This window comes from Xenopus tropicalis, chromosome 2, assembly GCF_000004195.4.
Source record: "Xenopus tropicalis strain Nigerian chromosome 2, UCB_Xtro_10.0, whole genome shotgun sequence".
NCBI classification, from domain to species: domain Eukaryota; kingdom Metazoa; phylum Chordata; class Amphibia; order Anura; family Pipidae; genus Xenopus; species Xenopus tropicalis.
Genome location: NC_030678.2, coordinates 112,288,277 through 112,306,038, shown reverse-complemented (window position 1 = coordinate 112,306,038; position 17,762 = coordinate 112,288,277). Strand labels below are relative to the sequence as shown.

General features: G+C 39.7%; 1 protein-coding gene across 2 annotated transcripts in view; it reads right to left on the bottom strand.

Moving 5' to 3' along the window:
- The window catches only part of lonrf2 (LON peptidase N-terminal domain and ring finger 2), a 45,355-nt gene that overhangs the window by 11,406 nt on the left and 16,187 nt on the right, over nt 1-17,762 (bottom strand). For both annotated transcript variants that reach the window (XM_012957170.3, NM_001045693.1), the window contains exons 2-3: nt 6,483-6,601; nt 5,074-5,196 (exon numbers count right to left, since the gene is read on the bottom strand). In XM_012957170.3, the coding sequence (XP_012812624.1) occupies nt 5,074-5,196; nt 6,483-6,601 (242 nt within the window). The remainder of the gene's footprint in view (nt 1-5,073; nt 5,197-6,482; nt 6,602-17,762) is intronic.

Below are 17,762 nucleotides of genomic sequence, written 5' to 3'. Positions count from 1 at the left end.
TGCCATGGGAACGCTGAAGCTACTACAGGTATAGGATCCGTTATCCGTAAACCCATTATCCAGAAAGTTCAGAATTAAGGAAAGGCCATCCCCCATAGACTCCATTATAAACAAATAATTCTAATTTTTAAAAATTATTTCCTTTTTCTCTGTAATAATAAAACAGTACCTTGTACTTCATCCCAGAATAGATACAATTAATCCTTATTGGAGGCAAAACAATCCTATTGGGTTTATTTAATGTTTAAATAATCTTTTTAGATATGGAGATCCAAATTACGGAAAGATTCCCTTATCCGGAAAACCCAAAGTCCCGAGCATTCTGGATAATGGATCCCTACCTGTACTTGGTTTAAAGTGGTAGTACTGAAACTATTTGCTACATGGAAGGTGAAAACACTTCTGTATGGCACTTCGACTCTTGCAAATGTGTGTGTTTTTGTGTGTAGCTCTGCGCTTGCTAATAGTTAATAAGTTCCTGAATGACTGGATTGGAAAAAAAGTAACTCTTGCTTTTCTTTCTTAGTACAAACAATTCCTTTAGTTTCTGAGGTGTACATTGCTTCCTTGTGCAGAGTGAAGCCCTGCCCCCACTTCCTGTTCAGTTCTCTCTTCAATTCGACAAGGTTGTCGGAGTGGAAAGCCTTCTGCGCATGCCTGGAGGCAGCAGGAGCCAGTCTGTGCATTAGCAGGGTTTTTTTTGTTTTTGTGGGTTTTTTTTGAGAGACCTAAACAGGAAGTGGGGGCAGGGCTTCACTCTGCACAAGGAGCAAAGAAAAATTAACACCTTCTGACTGAGGAACCAGGTCAGAGTGAATGCTGGGACAAAGGTAGGTAATTCTGGAGGCTGTTTAGAGTAATTTTACTCATAGAAAAAAAAAGGTTTACTTATTCTTTAACCCCAGAAACAAACATTTTCTTTAGTTTGAATAGCTAATAGTTTGAATACATAGCCTTCAAACTCAAATTACTGCACTTAATTGCCTTATCTAGTTTATCTATACATACAATGCAACTGCAGATGATCATTCCCTTACTGCTACCTTAAAGCTGGCCACACGTGGCGATTTTCAGGGATGAATCATCAGATATGAAGGTAGAAACAATAGGATTTCTACCTCCTTCTGCCGATTCAGCCCTGAAGGTAGATTTTGCTCAGGTGCCTTCAATAGCGGCAGATCGAAATCTTTTAACCCGCCCGATCGGCGATCAACCGATATTGCTTGTCTCGCCGAGTTGCCATACACGCACCTAATATTGTATGAAACGAGGTTTCGTATGATATTATCAGTGCGTGTATGGCCAGCTTTAGACGTAATGAAGATTTATATGCAGATTTGTTTCAGAGCAAAGACCAGAAAATAACCAGTTAGAGGGCTTTACACATTCCATCAATGCAGCAGAGGGCTGACAAGGAGCTTTGTTTAAGTTTTAACGCTACGAAAAATGCGCAACTTTTCGCGTAAGTTTTAACGCTACGCAAAATGCGCAACTTTTTACGCAACTTTCGTAATGGATACGAAAAACTCGCGTTTTTACGCAAAAATCGTATTGGATCCGAAAAATTCGTACAGAATCCGAAAAAATCGCAAAACATACGAAAAAGTCGCAAAATATTCGTTTTCAAGTCGGAACTTTTCCAATTCGGGTCGGATTCGTGGGTTAGTAAATCAGCCCCTTTGGGTAATGCTGGGGAAATATGTTGAATAAAAATATGTAGCTATAATTTTTAGGTTGATTCGCTTATTTGTATTTTTCTATTCTCTGATAATTTTACATTTGTAATTCATGTAAGCCTTTATGCAATGTATGTACACCTCCCTTTGCCATGATCTTTACAGATTTATGCATGAGCAATCTATATAAACCAGATAAAAATATTTAAAAATAAAATCGGCAGTAACAGTGCATTTAATTATGTAGCTTATATAGTCTATGAAGAATGTCACAGCTCCAGTGTTCAGTACAATGCTTCTTTGTTGGCACGTTATATGCCTTACTACAAAGTAGGTCAGTTTAACACATTTGGGTGTGAAATGCTGGGGTGACAAAATGGTAGATCAATGCTATACAAGGGATTTTATGGCCCCTTAACATGGATTTTCAGTCTGTTTTTTTTATCCTGGATACATATTTATTTATTGTTTTACTAGAATAATATGGCTTTGCTATGAAAACAGTTATATTTTATTACAACATGTTACCGAAAGATAAATAAAATTTTTTTTAACAGTTAATGACACAAACCATTTTAATTGTTTCCACAGGTATGGACCTGTTTTCCAGAGTGCTTGGGATCTGGAGTTTTCTGGATAAGGGGTCTGTCCATAATTTGGATCTCAATACCTTATAACTCCAAAAAATAATGTAAACACAGGATTTTTTTTTGCCTCCAATAAAGATTAACTACGGTATATACTCGAGTACAAACCGAGTTTTTCAGCACCAAAAATGTGCTGAAAAAGTAACTCTCTGGCATTCCTTGCGTGCACCCCCCCCCCTCCGTGGCACTCCGTGGCACGCACGCACAGCCACGGGGGGGGGTGAGCAACACATGGGTACAGGACTTGCCTGTGGGGGATGAAGAGGCTGCTGGCGGCTCCGTGTGCTGGGGGGACTGGAGCCCATCACATCTTTCCAGGCCGTGCGGGAATGAGCAGCTGAGAGCCAGTGAGATCCCTCTGGGTGCTGAGGGGTTTGGGAATGGCACTGTGGGAAAAGGGCTCTCTAGGAAAGCGAAAGGGCTCTGGCTATTATCACCCCCTAGTTCCAGGGCTTATCCCTAGATGTGCGCTAATGGGTTGCTGGCAGTCATACCCCTCAGTGTTATTGGCTGTGCGCATTATTGCACTGTTACTGTGCGGGGCCCTCCAGCTGCTCAGCGCCTCCCGGTTGGACAGAGCTTCGTGCATAATCAATGAACAGTAGATATAGTGGAGTTAATGAAGCAATCTCTGGCACCTAACAGGTAGTTTGGAATGCGTTGCTGAGCATAGGCGGATTTTCAATAAGGCTAGGGGAGGCTAAGCCTCCCCAAACCTGCTTGGCACCTTAAAAAAAGAAAACAAAAAAAACCCTCACTCTGTTTCTGCACTGTTCTGCAACTCTTCTGTTCCTGCAAGCTCCGGTTCTGCTGTGCTCCGACTGGATCTTTCTTGTGGATTCTCCAATCAGAGCACAGCTTTCTTGACAGACCGTAAAATTGACCAATCAAAGCACCAATCAAATCAAAGCACAGATGCACACAGGGATTTTGCAAACTGAAGGAAGTGCAGAAATGAAGACTGAAAAGAAGAATCTGCAGCTGTAACTTTACCTGAGAACCAACTCTCAACTTTTGCTGCAGATTTCATCCCACTCCCACAGGTACTATACACAGGTACTATACAGTTCTAAAGGCTGAATCACTAGTTGAAATTAAATTGTTTTTTTTGCCTGACCTGATATTTATAATATCCCTATCCCCTACCCTAACATATAAATGGTAAGTTAACTCTTTCCCCCGAAAAAAGCTCATTGTGCTTTTAAATATCTGTTGTTTTTTGCACTATTTTGTTTTTTACTTTTGTCATTGTTTGTTCATTTCTAGTTAGTTACAGTGGGGCCAATGTTGTGTATCCGTGCCAGTGTTATAGTGCCAGGGCCTGAATATTTGCCATCTGTACCCACTGCTTCTCATGGAATGTAATGTGCTGGTTTTGTAAATACAGACTGCATCTCACTGTATATAATGTGCTGGTTTTGTAAATACAAACTGTGTCTCACTGTATATAATGTGCCTGGGATGTCAGTACCCACTGCCTCTCTCTATAAAACTAACTTAAACACATCTAATGGGGAGGTTCACTTTTAAGTTAACTTTTAGTATGTTACAGAATGGCCTATTCCTAGCAACTTTGCAATTGGTCTACCTAATTAATTTTTTTATAGTTCTTGAATAATTTGACTTTCTCTTCTGCCTCTTTCCAGCTTTCAAATCGGGGTCACTGACCCCGGCAACCAAAAAGTATTGCTCTGTGAGGCTACAATTTCATTAAATATTGTAATTTTCTATTACTTATTTTTTCATGCAGGCCCCTTAACTATTCATATTCCCATCTCTTGTTTAAACCACTACCTGGTTGCTAGGATAAATAAGACCCTAGCAACCAGATAGCTGCTGAAATACCAAATGGAAAGCCGCTGGACAAAAAGCTAAATAACTGAAAAACCATTAAAAAGAAAAACGAGGACCAACTGCAAATTGTCTCAAAATATCAATGTCTACCTTATATTAAAAGGGAATTTAAAGGTGACCTACCTCTTTAAGCTAACTGATCCCAAACACAAATGGATGGAGAACCCCTCACAGAAGTGCACGTATGAATACTTTTACATCCTAAGCATTTTAGGGTAAAAAAAAACACTCCCACCCACACTTTTGCGCAGTATCCCCGGAAGTCAGTGGGAACCGCAAGAGGTAGTTGGGAGGTTAAGCGAATCCACTAAGTCTCACATTAGCTGTAGGGTCAGTCTCTGTATGGCATCATTAGCCTACCCAAACAAAAAAGTCACCCTCCGCCTATGTTTAGTCAGATGCTTGGGAAACTGGTGCAATCGATCATATTCTACATAAACTGTAAAACGTCTTATAGCACAAAATAAGAAAATTAAGTCGACTAGCTGCACCTGCCTTCCATGATTGATATGATGGGGGTGCACACAGCAGGATGGGAAGTACTTGATACTTAGTATGGCAGCTTCCTTAGCCTTCCCAAACTTGCTTTTGTCTGCTGCTGTTGCATTTTTCTTTCCCTGAAGTTATCAGCAGTGCTGTAACTCTTCAAGGCAGGAGGGTCAAAGGGTCCTCCATCCACCTTTCCCTAATCACCTTTCCCTATCTTAGTTGGGATCAAGAACAAGGTAATGTTCTATTATTACAGAGAGAAAGTAAATCAATTTTACAATCTGATTCAAATGGAATCTATGAGAGATGGCCTTTCCAGTATTTCAAAGCTTTCTGGATAACAGGTTTCCAGATAATGGATCTCATACCTGTACTGAATCATGAAAAACATGTTTTTCAACAAATACCTTTTGAGCTTCAATCTTCATCAAACTCCACTCAGGATTTAAGGCAACACAATAGAGAAATTCTTTCAAAGCCTCCTCTGTCCTTCCTAGTCCAGAAAGGGCCCGCGCCTTCACATAATGTCCCTGTACACACAGTAAAGTGACATGCTTTAAAAGGCATTAACCAAACATCTTGTACCAAGATTTCTAAAAAGAATTCTGTTAACAAGCACATAGGATTACATTGACCAAAAGGGTCACAGTGTTCTCAAAAAAAATATAACTAGCACGGAGGTTAGTACAATATCGATATGAGTATATTGACAATAGAGAGAAGGTGCATTCTCAGGAATTTTAACAAAACCAGTTTATATAAAGCTCAATATTTCAGTTTCCATTGATATTAATCAAGAGCAAAGGGCTAGTGCCACACTGGGTTGTTTCTCAGCCTGTTTAAAATTGCAGGCCAAGAAGCAACGTTAGCCTGGGTGCAGGCACACAGAGCTAAAATGCATACTCATACATTTCTGTGCTGAAATCCCCTCCATGTTTCTATACCTAGACCAACACAGAGAAACACTAAGGCACTAGCCTTCATGTTCATTTGAGACCTACAGGTTGGTCTTTAAATAAATATTTGGAGTTGTGTTAAAGTCCAAAGAGTAGGGAACCTCAACTTACATGCATTTACATGCATATTTTTATTTATAATTTGGAAAAGGGCCAATTAACCCCAACAAGCAGGTTCAGTAAAGAGTGCCTACCACTGATTTTTCTATCCTACAGAATGTTGTGTCAATTCCTTTCTGTCTCTGGTCTGATCTAATGCTCTACATTGAGGTTTCCCTTTGGCAATCAGCAGTCAGATATGGTTTATCACTGATGTGGATTAGAAAATAGCTTCAGGGGTATGCAAATGTCTAGTCCCGGAAAACACCATTAAGAAAACATTAGACTGACTATAATTTCATAGAAAGCAACAGGCTGATCCTATTGTATCACACTTAATATATCATTTTGTGGGGCGCAAAGCAGTAAAGAGGGGCCAAGTCCAAAGACCAAATTGGTTAAAGTTTAATTTGCTGTTCTTTGTGGTTTGTTCATTTTTCCAATTTTTCAAGAAAACACTCAAGTTTTTTGAGAAGAAAAGCAAAATAACCATATACTGCCAAAAAAACACATACAGTACATGAATCTAGAAAAAAAGAATCAAACTTTTCTCAGAAAACCTTAGTAAATGTGCACAGTGCACAACATGCATCTGCCATGGGTACAGTACTTTGTGTCTGAACATTAAGGGGCACATTTTTGTGTGTGAAGACAGAAGTTGCTAATTCAGAAAAACTGCTACAACGCCATATATGTTTAGCCATGTTGTTCTTGCATCAACATCAGGAATAACATTTTTCTTCATGTTTCTTCTTCCCCACCTTGTGTGAGAGAGGTTCCTTTTTGCAGACAGTATCAGCGTCACTGATGGCTTGGTTATAGTTTTTCATGGCTAAATACAGCTCTGCTCTTTCAGCTGCTAACCAGGAGTCACAGGGAGCTGGGGAAAAAATAGAAAAATCATCAGTTACCCCCCACTTCCATAACTTTGGGTATGACTGGGCATGTGCACTGCTGCAACATATTGAAAAGTCTATCTTACCCACACTGAGTTGTATGTAACTGTGTTGAAACAAAGCTGGGTTGAAAAGTAAATAATTAAAGGAATACTGTCATGGGAAAACATGTTTTTTTTTAAATGCGTCAGTTAATAGAGCTTCTCCAGCAGAATCCTGCATTGAAATCTGTTTTTCAAAAACACAAACAGATTTTTTTATATTTATTTTTGAAATTTCACATGGGGCTAGCCATATTCGTGACTTGTGCTTCGATAAACTTCACTCACACTTTACTACTGCACTGCAAGTCGCCCTTTCCCCACCGATCAGCCGATCAGCAGAATAATGGGAAGGTAGCAAGATAGCTGCTCCCGGTAGATACCAGAATAGCACTCAATAGTAAGAAATCCAAGTCTGGCTAGGGACTCCTCCAGTTACATGGGAGTAAGAGAAACAATAGGTTACCTAAATGCAGTTCTAATGTATAGCACTTCTGAAAGATCAAAATAATTGTAACATAGATTGAAAAAAGACCAGAGTCCATGAAGTTCAACCCTTCCAAGTTCCAGCACACACAAACCTATAATGATCTATCTATACACTCACATACATAATCTGTATATACCAACACCAAAACTTACTGTAGATTTTAGTATCGCAATAGCCTTGGATACTATGCTTGTTCAAGAACTCATCCAAGCCTCTCTTAAAGGCATTAACAGAATCTGCCATCACAACATCACTAGGAAGGGCATTCCACAACCTCACTGCTCTCACCGTTCAAAACCACCTACGCTGCTTCAAATGAAAGTTCAGTTCCTCTAATCTAAAGGGGTGGCGTCTGGTGTGCTGATTGTTTTTATGGGAAAAAAGAACACCCTTATCTGTCAATAATCCCCTCTAATGTACTTGCACATGTCCCCTCGCAAGCGCCTCTTTTCCAGAGAAACCAACCCCAACCTCGACAGTCTAACCTCATAGTTTAAATCTTCCTTCCCCTTTACCAAATGCACATCTCTGCACTCTCTACAGCTCATTAAAGGAGAAAGGTCTATGTAAATACAGTTTTGTAAGCATAGAGAGGTTAAAAGTGCTCCGCCTTAAAACTTTTATTTGGAAAACTGCACAAAGGCAAAAAGTTTAAATTGACTCAAAACCACACCCAAATTCAAGTGAGAATATAAATAAAATTAAAAACATTTTATTTGATGCCGGATCGCGTGTTCTCCGTTATTAGATGAAACAGATGAGAAGGAAAGGTAAAAACTAAGAAAGCTTAGGATTTCTTGTCTTCTTTTGTGTACACATGTACTTCGGTATCAGACTTCCTCTATCTGAAAAATCCTTCATTCCCAGCTGAAGTCCGCCCCCCCCTCCAATTTTGTAACTCTGCAAAGCGGCGGCATCCTGCATGGAACTTATAGTTTTGCATAATTTTGTGTCATCAGCAAAAATAGAAACAGTACTGTCTATGCCCTCCTCCAGGTCATTAATAAACAAGTTAAAAAGCAAAGGACCAAGGACAGACCCCTGCGGTACTCCACTAACCACACTGGCCCAATTAGAATATGTTACCACCACTCTTTGCAATAGGGCACAATGCTCTGAGATGGCTGCCTACACACCAATATTACAACTAAAAAAAATTATTATTTTGGTTTAAGGGGGACCCGTCACCCTTATAAATAATTTCAAATCTATTTCTATCATGTTAGCTGAGCAAAATAAACTTTACTTACACTATCTAAATTATTTTAGACAGCCAGCAGGCCGGCGCCATTTTGTGTACAATGTTATTTAGGCAAGTTTTGTATCACCCTAAAATCTTTTGCATTTGCCAAGTGATATCTAGGAAGTGCTGAATGGAAAGTTTAAGTAACTGAAATTAAAAATCTGAGCTGTCAATCATTTATTACAGGTATGGATAATTTAATTAACAAAAGAATTTAATTTTTAAAGGACTTTTAATACACAGTTTTTATGTGTGGGTGAGAGGTCCCCTTTAAGAATAAAATTTTAAACGGTATGCTATGTGTTTGCTATGTAATTTAAAAATAAAAAGTACACCATAAAAATGATGACAGAATCCCTTTAAAGGAATACCACTGTTTTCTTGCAAAATAAATAAATGCAAAATCTAATCACGGTTCTGTTTCAAGCAAAACAACAACACCATTAAATTTGGGCTTTGCAGAGCCTTGTGATGCCCTCAAAACATCTATATTTGAAAGATTCTGCTGTAGGGACAGAACTATAATGTTCTAGTAAGCAATGTAGTTAAGCATGCAGTAGTCAGCTTCAATTACAAAATATTGCTAATTCTTGTAAACTCAGCCCTGCCTGTTCTATGTATTGTCAGGACATACCATACACAAAAATGTCTCTTAAGGTGGCCATACACTGTAAAATCCACTTGTTTGGCGAGATCGCCAATCTGCCTAAAGACAGCATTACATTTGTATATACTGTGACAGAAGTTATTTACTGTACTATTTTTTCCTTACCCAACACTAAGGGGCTGATTTACTAATCCACGAATCCGAATGGGAAAAATTCGGATTGGAAAACGAACATTTTGCGACTTTTTCGTAATTTTGCGACTTGCGCGAATTGTCGCAACTTTTTCATAGCCATTACAAATTCCGTGAATTGTCGCGACTTTTTCATAGCATTATGACTTTCATGAATTGTCGCGACTTTTTCATAGCATTATGACTTTCATGAATTGTCGCGACTTTTTCATAGCATTATGACTTTCATGAATTGTCGCGACTTTTTCATAGCATTATGACTTTCGTGAATTGTCGCGACTTTTTCATAGCATTATGACTTTCATGAATTGTCGCGACTTTTTCATAGCATTATGACTTTCATGAATTGTCACGACTTTTTCATAGCATTATGACTTTCATGAATTGTCGCGACTTTTTCATAGCATTATGACTTTCGTGAATTGTCATTTTATTTGTCTTTTCTCTGTAATCATTTTCAGTTTTAGGAGTCCATTTCCTGGTGGGGGGGGGGGTAATTTAATTAGTGATTCACATTTCATATCTAGAAATGCTACAGTAACTGAAACATAGAAGCAATTGTAGGGACCCATAGGGGCTGATTTACTAAGACACGATTTCGAATCCGAATTGGAAAAATTCCGATTGGAAACGAACATTTTGCGACTTTTTCGGTAATTTTGCGATTTTTTCGTATTTTTTGCGATTTTTTCGGCGTCTTTACGATTTTTGTGTAAAAACTCGAGTTTTTCGTAGCCATTACGAAAGTTGCGCAAAGTCGCGATTTTTTCGTAGTGTTAACACTTGCGCGCAAAGCCTTTTTCGTAGCGTTAAAACTTAAAAGGCGCGACGTTTCGCGCAAGTTTTAACACTACAAAAAAATCGCGACTTTGCGCAACTTTCGTAATGGCTACGAAAAACTCGCGTTTTTACGCAAAAATCGTAAAGACGCCGAAAAAATCGCAAAAGATACGAAAAAATCGCAAAATATACGAAAAAAATCGCAAAATTACCGATCATTACGAAAAAAACGCAATCGGACGCATTCGGCCCGTTCGTGGGTTAGTAAATGTGCCCCATTAGGGTTAAGCTCCCTATGGCTTTACTTCCCTATCTTTCCTTATCTGTACGGTTATAGGGCAGAGCCCTCTACACTCAGGTTACAGTTATTAAGCTATTCCCAATAGGTTTAGCCCAGGTTGACCACTCCCCTTGAAGACTATATAGTGTCTTGCAAGGAGGAGTGTCTTCCTCTCTGGCTGCTGTTGTCTCAGGCGTCACACCATTGAGCCTGATGGCATAAGGCCCCAGTAAAGAGAATCACCTTTATCTTAAGTCAGGGACAGGGCCCCGTGAACGAGAACAAGCCAGCACAGTCAGAAGCATTTAAGAGCTCCCTCTAGGAGTGGTGAGCACAGTTAGTCTATTTAGTAAGGGCAGTTATTTAGCCCCATCAAAGGAGTGTTAAGGGTTTAGCCTGCCCCGGCTCTGTTTGCCTTTCTGAAGGGACCGGTTTAGACGCAGGATTCAGGAAGGTGCTGTGCCCCTGGACCATAGTCAGCTGGAAGCATTCCCTACAGTGAGGGTATTCATCTCAGGTATCCAGCTAATACTCTGCATATCCTTCAAGTGGGTTATACTGTTCCTTAAGTGTCACATCTGCTATTCTCTATTGTGACCATATCCATACCTGCTGTGTCTGTGAGTATAATACCCTGTTGCACTACTTCATAAGTGTCTTGTACAATAAACAAGTTATTAGTTCATCATCAAGAACCTTTCTGGCATCCATTACTACACCACACAAGCTCTAGCTAGTTGTAGTTTAACAACACCCTCAGCTCCATTAATACCTCCCACTTGGCGGAGGCCCACTCCTTTGTATTAAGGTCGCATGTAACACGTGCTCTATACCAATTACTAGCCAGGGTTTTGCCATATCCTAGCCAAACAGGTGTTACACAATCCATTTTTTTATTTCAGCACTCATTTCACACACTCTACTGAGAATTATCAGGTTTATGGCACATGGGACATAGGAAATTGTACTCTCACAGTTACATATAGTAATACCACAGGATATTGCCTCTGGTGCCAAGGCTGAAACATTATATGCTTCCTTTTCCTCTCTATTTACCACCTCTTTCTGCAGGTTCAAGTAGATAAACGCATGTTCTGCATTAGTGCTGGGGCTTCTGTAATTTTCACTGCCACCCTCTTCCTGCAGACCCTGCCGCTGTTGTTGTTGTTGTTGTTGTTTTTTTGCAGCAAGCAAGCAGCATATGCAAACTGATTTCCCAGAGAGCTCCAAACTCTAGAAACCAGACAGGAATGGTATTTTTAGGACAGTGACCTTTAAAAAAAAAAAAAAAAAGAAAAAAAAAAAAAAACTCTGCAACATGTATTCTGTAACTGGAGAGCAGATGACTGAAGATTATAGAAGCACATGATCATCCTGTCTCTTCCTCAGATGAAGCTGGGTTCAGCAAAGCAGCTATAAAAGATGAACAGACATACTCTCCTTTTAATCTTCTCCAGAGCTGGTCTGAGCATGTGCAAAGGCAATACCAGATTACAAATTACATAAAAAAGCCAGCAGTTCATGCAAATCCCATTTCAGTGCCTATAAGACTCTTACAATCCCGTCTCTAGGTAACCTCCTCAAGCCTGCATTTATTTTCCAAGGACACGTGTGGCAGATGGAGCAGCAGGGTAAGAATCACGTTTCCGTGAAAAACGTGAATAAAAACAGTTTCCCTGGAGAAGCAAAAGCGAGTCTTTTGTGAGGTGAAAATGTACATATTTTAAATGACACGCTGTTTTTAGCAAGAAGCAAATAAAGAAATAACAGGACACATAGACCAACATATACCAAAACATACTATTTACTACTAATGGGTAAATAATATGTTTCTTGGAAAATATCAGCTAAAGTACAGGTATGGGACCTGTTATCCAGAATGTTTGGGACCTGGGGTTTTCCGGATAAGGGATCTTTCCGTAATTTGGATCTCCATAACTTAAGTGCCCTAAAAAATAATTAAAATATTAAACAAACCCAACAGATTGTTTTCCCTCCAATATAGATGAATTATATCTAAGTTGAGATCGAGTACAAGGCTCTGTTTTATAATTACAGAGAAAGGGAAAATCATTTTTAAAAATTAGAATTATATGCTTATAAAGGAGTCTATGGGAGATGGCCTTCCCATAATTCGGAGCTTTCTGGATAACAGGTTTTTAGGACAAGGGATCCCATACCTGTATCTTCTGTTTAGAAAAAAAAGTGATTTAACAAACATTGGTCATTAACAGTATAAAACACTAAAGCCATATGTGAGAAGATAAGGATGGTAAGTTCAGCTGAGACCACCCCATACACCCAGGCCCAATCAAATATGTTTGGGAACAGATCATGGAAATGTGAAGATTGTAGTCAGAAATACTGGTAAAATCCATTCTACTTGTGATCACGTTCAGCGTATGTGCATTTATAAGCTGAATGCATAAATGGCTCTCCCACCTGACCTGTTAGTTCCGTAACTAATGCATTTGTGGACTTGGGCTTATAATGCCAGTCTGACTACCAGTATATGTAGCCAACTCGACCAATGATCTCTCTTTTCATGTGTCTGTGTCTGACAAACAGGAAGCTTAAGTCATGCATATTCAGCTTTGTAGGCTGATAGACTAAAGCAATAAAACAAGTTATTACAGTTGCGAAACAGCTTTGATAGCTTATATTGTGCATAACCACCTCTTACCTGAAACTGTATTTTATTTTTCTTAAGTCACAAATAACAGTGACACTCCTTTCACTTGTGTACAAATAACTTTTTAATTGATGTATATTTAAAACTTGTTTAGAATTACCTTTTTTCCATTATGCAAAAAACTGCCCTCGGTTAGCCATCCATTTTAAATCTCAATGAATATAGGCAGTGGCGTAACTATAGAGGAATCCTACCCTGCAATCACATTGCAATGAAGGGAATAGGAAAACAAGCTGATGCAGTCCCTGATCAAACAAAAATCAACCCTTCCCGATGGACATCTGGCCAATTTTTTAGCCAGATATCGGTCGAAAATCCTGTCTGATGGCCCCATACACGGGCAGATAAGCTGGCGAGTCGGTCTTAAAGGAGAAGGAAAGGCTAATAAAGTGTTAATCTCAAGCTACAGGCATACCTTCAGTTCTCTCAATAGTGCCCTTATGTCGCCCCATAGTCTCTCCTTAAATCTTTCCTGTTCAGATGATCAGAAGCCTCACAGGGAAAAAAACCCTGAGCACTGTAAATAAAATTCCCATAATGCCAGGCTCCTGCACCAAGACACGGACATGCGCAGTTTGTAAGACTATGAGAAAGCTTCCTGCTGATTGGTTTAGATCACACATTCCTAGGGGGGGGGAGTTCTTAGAATTCTTGAGGAAGGGGGGAGCAGGAGAGGGAACTGTGAGAGAGCTGCGGACTCCAGCTGGGAATGAAGGATTTTTCTGATAAAAGAAGTCTGATACCGAAGTACATGTAAACACAAAAGAAGACAAGAAATCACGTGTTTCTTTTGATAGAGGAATCAGTGCAGCGTTTCTGCAAGTGCTTATGGCTGTATTTACGTAGACCTTTCTGATAAAGCTTACTTAGTTTTTACCTCTCCTTCTTCCTTCTCCTTTAAATCAGCAGCTGAAATTTGCCCATGTATGGCCACCTTTAATCTCTCTAGGCTGCACTTACTGTGGGGCTTTAGCTACACTAAAAAAAAACAAAAAAAAAAAAAAAAAACAATATGGAAGCTTTCCTCCTTCTCTCATAGCAGTAGGGGCACTGCCCATATCTATGTACAATAATGTATTTTAGATGTATTCCAGAGAATCTTGGGTAACTACAAATTAATGGTTCTTTATTTACTTTGCTGTGCAAATTGATAGGCACCGTGCGCACATTTCTGCCTTCTGCCTTAGCCTGTATGTACATCAGCAATTACGCCTACCTGATCTTTTATCTAAATTAATTCTGTCTGGCTTTCTTCCTGTGCAGAAATTTATTTTGTTCTATACTTTGTAACAATTAAATTAACTCAATAACCTAAAATAAACAAACATTCTAGGAGATAATTAGTAAACAGTAATCTTATCACCATTAAAGGAGATATCAACTCAAAAAAATATAATAATAATGAAAATAAATTATTTTTATTCTAAGAAACTTTCCAAACTACATTAAAAGCTCTTTGAAAACATAACTGTGATTGCTATTAAAAGCAGTTTATGTAGGATATGTATCAATCAGGGCTCACCACTAGAGTAATAAATTTGCCATGCTCTATTCATTTCTATAATGATTTTCAAAGACTTAATTTTTCATTGGGTGAAAGTAAGAACTAACCCTTTGATAAATACTCCCAGGAATAGGGAGTGGTGTAATTTCACTGTGTGCTGAGTTCTAATTTCACTTTGATAAATATGTCCCATGCAAGGCTGCCATAAAAAATCACGGGTTCAGCAAAACTTTCAGGGCCACTCGGTAGCCGAATGGTTTAAAACCAAAACACTCATCGGTAGCCAGAGGTCCTAATAGGCCAAGTTTTCCATTTCAAAAGACACTTATTTCAGATATACAGAGAGCTATACGGAGAGAGCTCCTGGTGAGGATGGCCATGTTTTTTAATGCACATAATGAGTCTCACATGCACCTGACATATGGGCGGTAAATGTGCCTATCAAGCTTATTTCACACGCATGCGCATAATAAGAGAGTTGTAGCGCTTGCGCATTATGTATTTATGTGTGCCACGACACAGCCACCCACTTACTGAAATATACAAATATACAATATATAATATACTTATATATACAGAAAAATGAAATATTGTTACCCACTACCAGAGTGTAAGCTCTATAAACCTTCACCTCTGGTGGGAAAACATATTTCTTAAGTGATAGGTATCCTTTAAGGGGGGATTCTACAATCATGCGCTTACATGGATTAGGAGGGTGCCCCCCCCCCCCCCCGCTGTCAGTGAGCTGAAGGTTTGGGAGGAGAAGGCAGGAGCTTTGGTGCCTGCATGTCATGGCAGCATAGGGACTAGATGGGTGATGTTTGAACTTTCCCTCCAGCTCAACCATTCACCAGGTGGCTTTACCAGGACTTAAACTTTATTGACAAATGAGCAGTATGGAAAACCTCCCGCCCTCCCTTCCAAAGTCTGCTGCTCACTGACAGTCATGGGGGGACCGGCTAATCCAAGTAAGTGCAGCACAGCTGGGCTCACCTTAATACCCACAAACTCACCGGGCCCAGGATGACTGCCCCAATGACAGCTCTGGTCCAATGTCTTACAATGCTCTCTTCCCAGACCTGGACTGGGGTCAAAATAGGCCCTGGTAAACAAAGGCCCAAACAGCCCCCCACCAGCCCACTAAATAGTGACTGTATATGGCATCTTACAGCAGTCCTTCTGGCATTTGGCAGAATCCACAGATTGCTAGTCTGGCCCTGTCCCTTTCCCTACTACACATACCACTGCAACATTATACCTGTAGTCTCCTCCAGCCAAGACTCCAGTTCCTATGTTCTGTAATTAACCGAGAAAGAAAATAACAGTTTCATATAATTTTTTAGTAAGTGTACAGGCGGTACAACAATAGTTAGATAGTTACATAGTTACATAGGGTTGAAAAAAGACCAGTGTCCATCAAGTTCAACCCATCCAAGTATACCCAGCCACCTAACCCACACCTACCAATCTATACACTCACATACATAAACTATAAATACAACCACTAGTACTAACTGCAGATATTAGTATCACAATAGCCTTGGATATTTTGATTGTTCAAGAACTCATCTAGGCCCCTCTTAAAGGCATTAACAGAATCTGCCATTACCACATCACTAGGAAGGGCATTCCACAACCTCACTGCCCTCACCGTGAAAAACCACCTACGCTGCTTCAAATGGAAGCTCCTTTCCTCTAATCTAAAGGGGTGACCTCTGGTGCGTTGATTGTTTTTATGGGAAAAAAGAACATCCCCCATCTGCCTATAATCCCCTCTAATGTACTTGTACAGAGTAATCATGTCCCCTCGCAAGCGCCTCTTTTCCAGAGAAAACAACCTCAACCTCGACAGTCTCACCTCATAGTTTAAATCTTCCATCCCCTTAACCAGTTTAGTTGCACGTCTCTGCACTCTCTCCAGCTCATTAATATCCCTCTTAAGGACTGGAGCCCAAAACTGCACTGCATACTCAAGGTGAGGCCTTACCAGGGACCTATAAAGGGGCAAAATTATGTTCTCATCCCTTGAGTCAATGCCCTTTTTTATACAAGACAGCACTTTATTTGCTTTAGTAGCCACAGAATGACACTGCCTGGAATTAGACAACTTGTTATCAACAAAAACCCCTAGATCCTTTCTCCATTAAGGATACCCCCAACACACTACCATTCAGTAGATAGTTCATGTTTATATTATTTCTACCAAAATGCATAACTTTGCACTTATCAACATTGAACCTCATTTTCCAGTCTGCTGCCCAGTTTTCTAATGTTGTCAAAAGTGGCAGCATCCTGCATGGAACTTATAGTTTTGCACAATTTAGTGTCATCAGCAAAAATAGAAACAGTACTCTCTATGCCCTCCTCCAGGTCATTAATAAACAAGTTAAAAAGCAAAGGACCAAGGACTGACCCCTGCGGTACTCCACTAACCACACTGGTCCAATTAGAAAATGTTCCATTTACCACCACTCTTTGTACTCTATCCTTCAGCCAGTTCTCTATCCAATTACAAATATTATGTTCTAGGCCAATTTTCCTTAATTTGATCATTAACCTTCTGTGAGGTACTGTATCAAACGCTTTAGCAAAGTCCAAGTAGATGACATCAACTGCCATTCCAGCATCGAGGTTCCTACTCCCCTCCTCATAAAAGGCGACTAAATTAGTCTGGCAAGATCTGTTACGCATAAAACCATGCTGGCACAAACTAATAGTATTGTGAACTGCAATGTATTCAAGTACCCTATCCCTTATTACCCCTTCCAAAAGTTTTACTACTACTGATGTCAGACTAACAGGCCTATAGTTTTCAGGCTGAGAACGGGATCCCTTTTTAAATAACGGCACCACATTAGCAATCCGCCAGTCTCTCGGCACCATGCCAGACCTCAATGAATCCTGAAAAATTAAGTAAAGAGGTTTGGCAATCAAAGCACTCAGCTCATTTAATACCCTGGGATGAATCCCATCCGGCCCTGGACCTTTGTTTACCTTTACATGTTCAAGTCTCTTTTGAATTTCCTCCCTAGTGACCCATGCGTCAGTAGCTAAATTACTAGAACTGGGCATATTAAAAGGGAAGCCTTCATTATCTGGCTCCTCAGATGTATAGACAGATGAAAAATAAGAGTTAAAAATTTCTGCTTTTTCCCCGTTCTCATCAACCAACTTACCCCCCCGTGATAATAAGGTTCCCACCCCTTCTTGCTTCATTTTTTTACTATTCACATAATTAAAAAATAATTTTGGATTCTTTTTACTCCTAGCTGCAATATCCCTTTCCATTTCTATTTTAGCTTGCTTGATAGCTTTT